Here is a 13,894-nt window from a genome sequence, read left to right as displayed (position 1 = left end):
CAAGAACCTTGTGAAGTAACATACTCTGAGGTACTTTATCAGAGCCATTTTAAAATGCAGGCAGTCAATGTTAACCAGATTACCTTCAACCAGTAATTTAGGAAGTTTTAAATAAACTCAATCAAGTTCATAACATAACCTTCCTTTCAGGAAGCTCGGTATCACCATAGCCCCATGCCCCATAATGATAAAGGGCATCACCAGGGTCCCTGCAAGCATCACGATGATAGCTGTCAGGTTGATAACCCTAGAGTTTCCTGGCAAGATTTGACTCCTTTTTTGAATATTAGCTCTATTGAGCTCCAGATGATACGGGCAAAGATCTCACAGAACACCAGCTACTTCCCCCCCGGGTGGGTGTCATCTGAAACTGGAGCCCATTTCTATTTTGAGATTTCCTATTTGATCTAAAATTGTATTTCGTATTAATATTGATAACGTTATTTAATACAGGGAATCCTACAGATGGAATATGATGCTGTGCAAAACACTATATGCATGCAGATTTTCCAGTATAATAAAGTGTTACAGATGGACTGCACGAGCATTTTCTTTTTGCAATTCCTCAGTCCCGAAAGCATGTAAAAAAAGATCATCAGTCTCCGTGGCTGGCAGAACCCTCCAAGGAATCAATGCATCACAGAATGCTGCGAAGGCTGTCAAAAAAATGGATATGTTCTCAGCTGGTGACATAGATGTGTCAGAATTATTATCATGATAATCCCCCTCATCTATCATCCTGTCTTTACAGCACTGAAACTTCACAGAGTGAGTCACTGTGATTCCATAAGCAGCCCGATCTCAGCATCTCTACTTGCTGGTATGCCAAAGCAGCTTCAGGTAACTGGTAGCAGTAGGGCTGAAGCAAGGCTCTAGAGGTGTGAAATAAACAAAAATATTCAATTCGGCATCACTATCTCTCTGCACAATCTCAAGAGTTGAGCCAAAAATATCCAAGTTAACCAAGTGTTTCATTAACAAGTTATTTGCCACCAAGCATCTTATTAAGTCATCCACACCAGCAAGGATCCAAAATTTGATGTCCAGTTCACACTGAGTTAGCTGATATCAACTTGTGCAATGAATAAAGATGCTGCAATTGGCCTCAGTACGTTTGGGCTTGCAAGTGGAAATGAAACAACCAGGGGTCCTGATTCAGATTGATGTCAAGTTACCACCCAACATCAAAGTGTGAGGACCAGGTGAGGACTAAGTCCGGAGCTCAGATTGGCTGTGAGGCTGTTCAAAATTGAATATTAACCAGGCAAAATAATAGTTCTCAGCACAAACAGTATATTTAAAGATATTATGAAACTTGACTGGGGTGGCACGGTGGTGAGGTGGTTAGCACTGCTGCCTATGGCGCTGTCCGTGTGGTGTTTGCACGTTCTTCCCCTGTCTGCGTGGGTCTCACCCCCACAACCCAAAGATGTGCAGGTTAGGTGGATTGGCCACGCTAAATTGCCCCTTAATTGGAAAAAAAAAATTGGGTACTCTAAATTGATTCCAAAAAACTTATGAACTTGGCTGTTCTGTCTCAAAAGCACTATTCTGTTCTCATTAAAGTTGTCATGCGTACCATTTTGTATGTGATGCCGCATCTGTCCCATCAAATGAACACATTGGCCAGAATCTTGTGTTGCAGGTGCGCGCTCGACCCAGAAGCCCGTAAAGTTGCACAAGCAGACGTCGGGCACATTCCAATGTCATTGCGCCCTCACGAGGTATTTTGATCGACAGATTCGGGCACGAGTTGGAAACGCACTTGCCGACAATCAAGTAGCCAATTTTAAATTAATTAAACAGCAATTGACTGAGATTTTACACTGCTCGCCTACCATTATGGTTGGAAGGGGGGGCCAATTGGCCTTTATGTTTTAACTGCAACCTCGATTGGATGAAAGTCAGGGCTCAAATAAAATGTGTCTGGGGACTAAGGTCTGTCTACGATTGTGCTGCCTACACACTCGTGGCATGGACATTACACTGATATTTAATCTTTACAAGTCAGACAGCTCCGCAGTGGTTGTCCGCCTGAGGGAGAACTACTGGCAGCACCAGTCTACACGCTTCCTTTTCTCGGCATCCGCTCTCCTCCCACCTTCCCTGGCAGAGCTCAGCCTTTCAGAGCGCATTTCATGCTGGATGGTAGTTACTTGACCAGCCAGCGTAATATCACGTAAACAACATGATCTGGGATGGAAGCAGGTTTCACATCCGCTCCCGCCCCAAACATAAAATTCAGGCCATTCTAGTCGGAAACAGATCTCTTCAAATCCACGATCAATCGTATACTTCATTCTCTGTCACTGGCTGGTATTCTCACCAGGTTTTCCGACCAGCAATGCTTTTGTAGCACTTATTTCACTGAACCACTGGGGCGGCACGGTGGCGCAGTGGTTAGCACTGCTGCCTCATGGCACCGAGTGCCCGGGTTTGATCCCGGCCCGGTTCACTGTCCGTGTGGAGTTTGCACATTCTCCCTGTATCTGCGCGGGTCTCACCCCCACAACCCAAAGATGTGCATGCTAGGTGGGTTGGCCACGCTAAATTGCCCCTTAATTGGAAAAAATGAATTGGGTATTCTAAATTTAAAAAAGAAAATTCACTGAATCACTAGCATTGGTACAAAACATTACAAACACTGCCTCAGCTGGAACCATTAAGAATGTTGCAAAGGAGTATCGCAGGTGAACACCCCAGGTTAATCATCTTGTGCTGCCTGAATTTAAAAGAAAAATCACCATAAAACTAAACAAGAACATTTCCTGTGCTCACAGTTAGGTATTTCTGGAACCAATTAAGTTGAAATATTAGCGCCATTATTCCACAACTCATTGCAGCCAAACCTCAACTGGGATACTAACGTTCCTGGTTCCCGTCTGGGTAGAAATAACATTGTTTTTGCTTTAGTAATCTTCAATCCAGGGATTTTGTTATGTGTTATTAAAGAGCAGGAATGTCTGCAAGAAGCAGTTATATTCTGGCACAGCCTGGGAGTCAAATTGCCTCCTGTGAAGATCTTGGCAGGAAAGGTGCAGCAAGTTCATGTGACTGAACATTTCCAAATCTGAAGGAGAAATAATTTGTAACTAATCTTTGGACATCAAAACACTTGTGAATCCTACCATACCGCAGAGTAAAACTTCACCACTCTGGAATGGGGTATGGAACCCTCTGATGACAGAATGGTGGAAACAGATCCAGGACTAATTTTCAAGAGGGGGAGCGGTTACATACTTGAAAAGTTAAAGGTTGCAGGGCTATGTGGTCTGAGCGGGGGATTGGAGCTAATTGGATAGTTCCACCAAAGGGCCGTCGCAGGCATGGCCTCCTCCTGTGCTTTACTTTTCTTTTGACTGTTCTATGATGCCATGCTGTGATAAAAAGTAAAACTGCAAATGCGGGAAATCCAAAAATGCGGGAAATGCACAACAGGCTTGTCAACACCTCAAAAGGAAAGAGGGGCTAGTGTTTTAGGTTGAGATCCCTCACTCAAATTAATGAGAGCCTACACTTTAAACAGCCACCTGAGCTAACTATTTTGTCTTTCAGCTACTTACAGACCTGTTGTATTGTTCTAAAACATTTGTTTCTACGTTACACTGTACTTATGTAGCCTCGGGTTTTTTTTATCCCTCTCGAGGTTACACCTGCAATCACTTAGTGGTGGCACTCTCTCCCCCATGTTAGAATTTCATGGCTTCAAGCCTCACTCCAGAGACTTGAACATAATTCAAGCTGATGCTCCCTATGAGAGGCAATGTTGTGCTGTTGGAGGTGCCGTTTTTCCAGATGTGAAGGTGGACAAAGGGGTTCATCCTCTGAGGTGGGTCTAAAGTATCTCGCACCACTTTTACAAAGAAGCATGGGGGAGTTCCTCTCTGCCTCCTGGTCTGTCAACCAACATGACAAACATATGGTCATGTCTAAGGACACTCAGCATTGGCACTTTTGCTTCCCATAGCTATGTCACTTTCTGCAGCAAGCAGGTGAAGACAGGATCAACATCCTGGCAACAAAGCAAATAATTGCCACTGGAGTGAGGTGCAAACGCTTGCTTGAGCCCTTTCTGAAGCAGATTGAACCATTAGGAGTGACAGATCGGATTCAATCCACTGTGATGGTTTTCCTGGAGAGATATTAAAAATGAACCATCCATTTTCTTGTCTGTGCAACACTGGTGGAACAGATCAATTAATGCATTTTCTGAAATAATGTTCAAAACAAAAATGGTTCAAGACTAGGTCAAAAAAAAAGGAAAACAACAGCTGTATTAACAAGATGCAGAATTGTATTTCCAGTCAGCAAGGGAAGTGGAAATTATTTCAGATAAGATCATTTCTGGAATCATTCAACATTTCCAACAACATGTATTGTGCCTTTAACAGAACAAAACGTCTTGAGGCACTTCACAGGAGTGTTATCAAACAAAATTTGACTTTATGAGTCACATAAGGGCATATTAGGCCAGATGACCAAAAGCTTGGTCAAAGAGATGGGTTTTAGAGTATCTTAAAGGAGGACAACAAGGTAGAGAGGCAAAGAGGAAAGGAATTCCAGAACTGGTGAATGAACCATCTGGTAGAGCAAATATATTTATGAGGCAATTTTTTTTGTTGAAAATACTGACTATAAAGTAAATCTGCTAAATCGTGCTTGCATTCTTCACATTATTGTGTGGCTTGGTCCCAGTGCTGTTGAGGTGGGCGAGATTGTTGGAATGTGTTTGAAGGTTTTGAATTTGAAGCAGCTTTCAAAGGTCAAGGTATGCCACATATATTGGTAGTGGATTAATATGTGGAAACCATTTCAGTACAAAATGCTCACTTAGCAATGTGACAGTGTCAACTGAAGTAGCCTTGTTATGATCCCAGTTGATGGTAAAACTGGGCATGAAGATCTCAGAATGGAACGCTGGCTCAAAAGACCATAACATTTACATTTTTTTAAAAACGTGGAGGAACAGAGTCACAGGGCCACCAATTAGTTTTAACAAGCAAAACATTTAGTAAACATGGAAAAATTGGATTATAACACAATCCTCCTTTACTACCCCCTTAGCTTAACAAATACACACAGGTGTTAAATTAACAGAGATGGCAAAGTACATTTGAAGCTACAAAGGTCACAGTGACGCACACAAAATACCTGTGGTCAAATACACACTGCACTATGAACGCCAAGTGAAAGTCTGTGCATACCTCCTCAGAATTCCCTCCAAATGATTGTCACGTAAGAGTCTCCAAACTTTAATCCCCAAAACATGCTTCAAAATCTTTTCTCATAATCATGTTTTCCATTAGCGGTTTGCACTTCGAAATCCAGTCCAGGATTTTCAAAAGGCTCTTGTAAATAAAGCTTCCGCTCCATCTTTACCATTCTAAACTTTAGGATTACTTTAGAAACCTTTGGGAGTACTTTAGAAGCCTTTATAAATCTAGCTACTCACCAGTCGAATCCTTCTCAGCTTTGTCTGTGATGCCTATGAAGAGTATCCTGTTCTAGTTCCCGGTTTCTAGAACCAACTGCCCTTTAGTTTCTCTGGAGCTTGCTTTCTTGTAAATTACTCCATTATACAACTTTTCCTGCTTCGAGCAAAGCTGAGAGATGTTCCCTCTCTGGTTTTCTAACTGCAACTGCCCTGACCTCCAGTTGAAAAAAACTAAGAACAAAGGAAAGCTCTCTCTGGAAATTGGCCTTCTGTTGCTAACCAATATGTTTTGGTTTATTTAGTTTTCACATCGTAGCCCTCTCTAAGCATAATAGAATCCCAGTTGGAATTGAAACCAACCCCATCACATAGAAACACCTTTGTCCAGAATGAATCTAGCTCCAGGTCCCTTCCAGGCACAGAAACATTCAATTAAATCCACCTAAAACATCACCTTATTTCTAATGTTTACCCATCTAATATAAATCCCTTAGAAGCACCTTTGTTTTCCAAACACAAGGGGCGGGATTCTCCGACCCCCGCCGGGTCGGAGAATCCCCGGGGGGGGCGTGAATCCCTCCCCGCCGCCGGCTGCCGTATTCTCCGATGCCAGTTTTCGGGTAGCGGCCCCCCCTGGAAATTCTCCGGGCCCCGATGGGCCGAGCGGCCGTCGGTTTCTGGCGAGTCCCGCCGGCGTGGGTTACGCATGGTCTCACACGCGGGACCTGGCTGGTAGCCGTCTAGTGGAGTCCTCAGGGGGCGTGAGGGGATCCGGTCCCGGGGGGGGGCCCCCAAGGTGGCCTGGCCCGCGATTGGGGCCCACCGATCTGCGGTTGGGCCTGTACCGTGGAGGCACTCCTTCCTTCCGCGCCGGCCTCTGTAGGGCTCCGACATGGCTGGCACGGAGAAGAACCTCCCTGCGCATGCGCAGGAACACGCCGGCTGGTCTGCGCATGCGTGGAACCACCCGCCGGTTGGCGTGGCGCCAACCCCTCCAGCGCCGGCCTAGCCCCCAGAAGTGCGGAGGATTCCGCAATTTCCGATTGGCCCGACGCCAGAGTGGTTCGCGCAGTTCTTGGCGCCGGCCCATCCCGCCAACTGTGGGAGAATCCCGCCCAAGGAGTGTGAAAGTGGCAGGTGTGGTACCTTTCTGAATCTTCTGGTGAAAGTTGATTGCGTCCACAGATGCAGTCACAATGTTGGTCTTGCAATGACGAGCTGCCACAATGCCAGCCACCTCATCCATCAGCTTCATAGTGACACCTGAAAGGAAAGATCCATTTAAATAACTGGCACAGTATAAACAAAGGGAAAAGGAAACCAAACCTCTTCCAAACACATTGCCAATGTCTGAATAAACCGTCACTATAATGTTTATTTCTCATTATTGACAGAAATTCAGGAGATAATGGCTTAGACAAGTAAATCCTGCCTACTACCTCAATGTCAACCTTGATTGTCGGATAATTTTTTTATTTTAATTTTAAAGTACCCAATTAATTTTTTCCAATTAAGGGGCAATTTAGCGTGTTCAATCCACCTACGTTGCACATCTTTGGGTTGTGGGGGCGAAACCCACGCAAACACGGGGAGAATGTGCAAACTCCACACGGACAGTGACCCAGAGCCGCGATCGAACCTGGGACCTCGGATCCGTGAGACTGCAGTGCTACCAGTGCGCACCGTGCTGCCCTGATTGTCAGATAAATTAACTTTTTTAAACTAACAAAAGGCAAATTTGGAATACAACATGAAGTCTTTGTTCACACAGAGAATGATCAACATTTGAAATGGACATTCCTGTTAGGTAATGGATACAAAAACCTTGGAGTAATTTACGGAAAGTTGACGCATAGCTCTATGGAATTCACTGAAATTAAACAGAATCATAGAATTCCTACATTCGGTCTGTCGCGTCTGCACTAAACCTCTGAAAGCGCACCCTACCCAGGCCCACTTTCCCTGTAACCCCATAACCCCACCTAACGTGCACATCTTTGGCCGCTAGGGGACAATTCTAGCGTGGCCAATCCACCTAACCTGCATTGGATTGTGGAAGAAACCAGAGCACCCTGAGCAAACCCTTACAGACACGAGGAGAACGTGCAAACTCCACAGAGGCAGTCACCCACATCCGGAATTCAACCCGGGTCCCTGGAACTGTAAAACAGCAGCGCTAACCACTGTGCCACCATGCTACCCATCTTTCTCTCACCTCACTTCTTTTGCATGCTGGGTTGGAGATGCCCTACTAAGGGGCGTTGATGCGTAAGTGCACTGTGCCTTCCGGAACATCCTTTCATCAGGAGGAAAGGTGTTAATTGAGAAAGGAAACAAGTTTCCAACTACTAGTAGGCAGTACGAGTCATGACCAGCCTTTTCATTACCGAGCTTTGTGGGGTCAAAGAAAGATGGGCGCACACAGTAAAACCACAGCAGCCAGTTTTATAGATGAATCCCTTTAAACTGCGATTTTCAGAATGTATTACTAAATAAAGATTCATCGTTAATTTGCATGAATGTATATTTTCCATTAAGTTTACTCTCCCCGTCCCCAATTTATTTCTGCACTAAAAAGCTGCCAGCAGACGCCTCTTGCCGGGAGGCCATATGTCACGGACTCCTCTTGCTAAGAGAGCAATCAAATTGCAGACTCCTCCATGCCATCCAGTACAGCCGGGACAAAAGGTCACTTCCACACAACTGAATTTGATTGAGAGCTGTGCAGCCTTGATCAGTTGGAAGATTTTGCGTCAGTTTTGCTTTATGTTAATCATCAATAGTCGTTGCTCCAGTATGTCAATGCACAACAGGTGCAGCGCTACAGATGCCATGTTGCAGACGCCACACTCCAGATGTCACACTTCATTACAGGTGAAAAACAATGTCAAAATGGGGTCTGGTCTGACCCGTGCTTCTAAATTCCACCTTCAAACTAAGAAGTACAGTCCAATATTCAAGCCTCTGCAGATGATGCCATACCTGGTGAGTTTATCCAGCATTTTCTGTTTTCATTATTAAGTTAAACGCTGACTGACCCCAGAGACTAACAGCTTAACAATTAGGCCATCCCGTCATAAAGCAACAGCTTAGTAAAATAGCACAATATATATTACATAGTATAATACTGCTGCTTTTACAAGTCAATTATCCTTCATGTCAGTTGTGGCTATAAAAATCTGCTTGTAAATATACATATACACTGAGATCCGTCAATGTTCAATGCAGTGAAATCCGGGCATGAATTTTTTGCCCGTCAGGTGTGCACACTCGGTGGGCATGGAAGCGGATGAGAAATGTGTAGCTGGCTGCAGTCAGCCTGGAGCACAATTTCACGCTGGTTGCCCAATTAATGGATATCCAGCATGGAAGGCGCTCTGTGAAAGGCTGAGTGCTGCCGGGGAGGGCACACAGCAAGGTAAGGAATGGTTTGGGCTCAAAACTTCTAATGTGCTCCCTCAGGGGGCCAACCGCTGTAGAACTGTCTCAGGCAACTGCAGAGCTGTGAAAAATAAATATCGACGGAAAAACCATGTGCAGAGTGTCTAGGCAGCACATTCAAACTCAAGCCTCAGTCCCCAGACCGGTAAATTTGATTTCAGCCCTGACATTACAAAGATGCAAAGAACAATACTGCACAGGAACAGGCCCTTCGGCCCGCCAAGCCTGTACCTGTCATACCAACCAACATCCCACCCTAGATCGAGGTTACAGCTAAAATGTAAAGGATGCTTGGCCAATTGGCCCACCTACCAACCATAAAAGCAGACAGGCCATGCAAAATTGTGTTCCATTGCCTGCTTGACTGTCGCCGGATACACTGCCCACTCCCTTGCGCACCCGCCGATTGAAATATTGCTCGAGTGTGTGATGACATTGGGATTCATACCCAACATTTTCCCGCACAATCTCACATGCTTCCGGGTCAGGCATGCACCCGCCTGAGCAATATAAAATTCTGGGCCTGGACCTAAGGCTGTCTTGCGCGTTTGGACCTTGCGGAGGTCCTTGCATCGCAAATGTCTCCGACGCTTACGCTCAGTGTCAGAAACGTGGCCCACATACTTGGGACATACCTGGATACTTACCCTGGAAATGTTTATACTGGTTAATACATGGTCTAACTCAGAGAAAGGCCAACATAACTGAACTAAGCACCACAACCTACCTCCCCAAGCATCCCCCAACCCAAAATGACTCTCCCATCACCATCCCTCCGACCCAACTACCAGCTGGTCGATCAATCTGCCCATCTGACACAACTACCCATCTGATCTAACCCAACTACCCCTCTGGCATGAACAAGCCGGCCTGATTAACCACTTGCTCTCGCATCCATTCACTCACGCATCCACTCACCCACCCACACTCACTCATGAAGAGACTTGAGACCTTTAAAAACTTACCTGAACCCAGCAGCTAGTGCAGAATAAAGGGCATGACCTCTCCTTCCTTCGACTATCCTGCTCTCGCTGGACTTACCTTGGAGTGGCGGCTGAGTCGGTCCATTTCTGCTTCAGCCATGTTTGGAGATCCCTTGAAAATGATCAGTTCTGTCAGGGCATAGAAAACTCCGTAGGCAGTGGCACAGTATGGCTGTTGACTGGCTGAAGATCTGGGCCATAAAAATCCTACATCCAGCTTAGATTTATCACACTCCAGGTTTGGCATTTGCACTTCTGTACAGAGCAACCTGGGCCCAGAAATCTACCAGTTGCTTCAAACGTTCTCTCACCAAGGTCAGGAGTTTACATGAAGTAACCATTAACCAAATTAACTACCTTTGCTATAGGAACTACTTCAGCAATGGTCTTCATGGACTAGATTAAACATAGCCTCGACTTCACAGATAAAAATCACAGCTGTGCTCCAGAATATCAATGAGCTATACCCCAGGAATTAAAATTCAATTTTACGAACAAAATTTAGTCTCGAAAAAGCTTTTCCTCATTTCTGAACAAGCTAAAGTAACCTCTCGGATATATTGCCATTTCCAACTGTAATATTTTACATTAGATTGTGAGAAAACTGTTCTGTTTCAATTAATTTTGTTGTAACAAGCACAGCACACATTAGTAATATTTTATTGTCTACCTCTTGATTGTTTGAAAATACAACTTGCTAGGGTCAAGTAAAAAGTAGAATATTTCTTGTTAATTTCCTAAAAGGTGCCTGGATTGTTGAAACACAGCAGTGTTTATTTTAGTTGCCTTTCCAACAATCTGTACTGGGCTTGAAGTCATATCCCAGATGTGAAAGCACTGTGTGCTAATCCAATCATCAGGACGGTTCTCTGATTGGCACAAGAACCAGAGGCGACATGAGGAAAAGCAAATTTATGCAGTGAATTGTCATGATTTGGAAATACGCTGCCAGAAAATGCGGCGAAAGAAGATTCAATAATGACTTTGAGAAGCCAATTGCATAAATTCTTAAAGAGGGAATATTACAGGCGTATGGCGAAAGAGCAGAGGAGTGGAACTAATTGGATACCTCTTTCAAAGAGCTGGCAGCGACACATAGGCTAAATAGTCACCCTTTGTGCTGCATCGTTCTGTGATTGTCTGCAACACCACTCTCATCATGGTGTCATCAATTACAGAAATGTCCTCTTAAAATCTGAAAATGATCAGCCAATTGTGTGTTAATTGAGAAGGTTGGGCAAAGAGCCCAGGTAAAGTGCCAGCCACTACAGAAGTGGAAAAGAGTAGGAGCAGAGACAAGGAAACCAAGAATAAAATCAGAAAATGCTGGATAAACTCAGCAGGTCTGGCGACATCTGTGTGGAAGGATCGTTGAGATCCGAAACGTCAGCTCTGTGTCTTTGCACAGATGCTGGCAGGCCTGCCAGGCGGGATTTGCCGCGCAGCCCACTGCTTGTTGCGTGGTGATGGGCGGCAGCCTGCCATGGCCGACGACAGAATCATCTGGAAGATCCCGCCGGAGAGCTCGGCCAGAAAGCTCCGGCCGCTGAGTAGGTCCAACATTTACAGTTTTTATTTCAGATTGCCAACACCCGCCTTATTATGCTTTTAAAGAAATCAAGAAGATGTGGCATCAGTAAAAAGGAAACACCTGCAAAGGTGGGCGATCCGAAGCTGAAAAACAGAAAATGCTGTTTCAGTTTCAGTAAACCTCCAGTCAGTATTATGGATTCGGAGTGGGTTTAATTTAAAACAGCTCTGATTTCTTCCCTCGCATCCCGTTCATGAACAGAAAGGTGTTTTTGACTTTTGATCTCCTCCCTTTATACGTGGTGGTGTATTGGTGGTGTATTTTGCCCAACCCTTCCGATTTTGAGTGATCCAATCCTCCATTAACAACCCCACAGCAAACCCGAGATGGGGTAAAATCCGAGGTTAATTTATTTTACATACATACAAAATGCAGGAAGATGGTTCGCAAATCCTACCCACCCCCCCCCCTTTTTTTTTTTCAATCATACAATAAAGGGAGGATAAGCGAAAGAAAGAGATCCAGGATAAAGACCACAGACAAAATAAAAATTATTGTTGCACGTGAGTCTAGAATCAGAGGTCCAATGGTGTATTCCTCCAGAGAGGCTAGCAGGCTGAAAGCTGATGCAGGGTGACCGACTTTTCCATTAGTGCTGACATCCACAATGGGAGTCGCGGGTAGAGATGAATCGGTTTTAGTAGGCACTGGTGCAAAAGTTCGGACGGTCCAGTAGAAATGGTGTAGATGAGGGCCAGACAATTTAAACCTGGGCAGCGCTCTGATTCTGCTACTGTTTTGTAGATGGAAGATGGCAGATCCCTTCTCTTAGCTCCACAAGGCAATACTACAGGTTCTAGCAGCTTCCACTTCTTCCCCCTGGTTTAGACAAAGGATGTATACTCCTGGTCTGGATTCTTGACAGGGTTAATGTTTCATCCATCAATACATTTACCAAAGGTTTCAGGCTCCTTTGTCCCTGCACAGGGATCGTCTTCATTGGCCAGAGTTTAGCCTCAGAAATGTAAAGGGGCCTTTTTGCATTTTCTTGGAACTTGATTTCTGCAGTTACACGGTACATTAGCATTACTTTTGGAGATAATGAGGTTGCTATGGTTTTCTGAAGGCTAGAAATTGCTTTTGTCTGAGTCGTAGCCAGTCATGATTTCAGCTAGTGTAAAGTCTTTGTCCATTACATTTGAAAACAAAATTAATTTTATCAAGTAGCCTGGATGGTATTTTCCTTCATGTCTTTTGCACATGACAGTATTCATAAAGATAAAAACAAGTCAATTTGCTGGATTTTATGGGGAGGCGGATGGTGGGGCATACTGTTTGCCCCCTATAATAATATATGTTGTCACAAGTATGCTTACATTAACACTGCAATGAAGCTAGACCAAAGAGGAAAGTCTGGCCTGCAGCAATAACATGCTGTGGGCAACAACAATAAGGAAAGAGTGGGACGTCTGCCCCTCATTGGGAGAAAGTCCCACTATCGGAAGCTGCTGGCCAGCTCTTGCAGCCATGGCAACGCTTGCAGTCCCGGCAGTGCCAGAGCTCAACATGGGGTCTTCCAGGACTGCCAGCAGGCCCAGCCTCAAAGCCCCAATGGATCGAGATCCAGACAAGTCAGGGATATTGGGTAAGGGGGTTTGGGCACCTTAGTGAGGCGGTGCAAAGAGTGGTGCAGGTGTCGGTTTTGCAATGCAGAGTACTATCTTTAGGTGGGGGCCCTGAAACACAAAGGGCACCCCCACTCCGCTTGGCCAAAGATAGTACCCCCTTTCCTTCCTCCACTTCAAAATACTTTTTTGAAAGAGCTCCCACCTCGTTGCCCACTCAGGCCTGCCTGACCATGCAAATGTGTTATGTGCAGGTTAATACTGGGGTCAATTGGGTTGTAAACAAGCTCAATTGACTCTTAATTATATACTACTTATGGAAAGCCAATGGTGAATTAGACGCTCGCTCATCGCCCTCGCTCCGTATTTTGGGGGTGAGCTTGGGGTGGGCAAACAAGTGGTGAGCTAGTCACCCCTGATATTATGCATGCCCCCTGCCAGAAACACCCCACTAGAGGGCTGTAAAACCCAGCCCCTTCAACAGAACAAACTAAAATAGTACAAAGCATTTTAACAAGGTTGGAGTAGAAAGGGATGAATGGAAGCAGGAGAGATAACAGACACGTTAATTACAGGGAGGAAAATAATAGAGATTGTAAACTACATAATAACAACTATTATATTCTAATAAAAGGTCAGTAAGGCAATGGAGAGAGATATAAAATGTTTTAAAAATGTACGAGTCATTGAGAAGGCGAAAGAGGGTCACACAAATGAAAATGGGAGAAATTGGAGCAAGGGAAAATTAAACTAAGGGCGCGATTTAACGAAATGAAACAAGAGTCCCATGTTCGGCACATTTAGTCGGGTGTTTCCCAGCATTTACAGCGGTGAGAACGACCCCGCTATTAAACGGAACGTCCCACCGAGGCTGCACATA

The 13,894-nt window shown here is 44.9% G+C and overlaps 1 protein-coding gene across 4 annotated transcripts in view; it reads right to left on the bottom strand.

Annotated features, from left to right (window-relative positions):
- Positions 1–13,894, bottom strand: part of acot7 (acyl-CoA thioesterase 7) — a 338,851-nt gene that overhangs the window by 111,214 nt on the left and 213,743 nt on the right. For all 4 annotated transcript variants that reach the window (XM_072478002.1, XM_072477999.1, XM_072478000.1 and 1 more), the window contains one exon: positions 6,581–6,697. In XM_072478002.1, the coding sequence (XP_072334103.1) occupies positions 6,581–6,697 (117 nt within the window). The remainder of the gene's footprint in view (positions 1–6,580; positions 6,698–13,894) is intronic.

This window comes from Scyliorhinus torazame, chromosome 16 (assembly GCF_047496885.1).
Source record: "Scyliorhinus torazame isolate Kashiwa2021f chromosome 16, sScyTor2.1, whole genome shotgun sequence".
NCBI lineage: Eukaryota > Metazoa > Chordata > Chondrichthyes > Carcharhiniformes > Scyliorhinidae > Scyliorhinus > Scyliorhinus torazame.
Note: the sequence above shows the minus strand (reverse complement) of the source record. Positions and strands in the feature narration are given on the sequence as shown.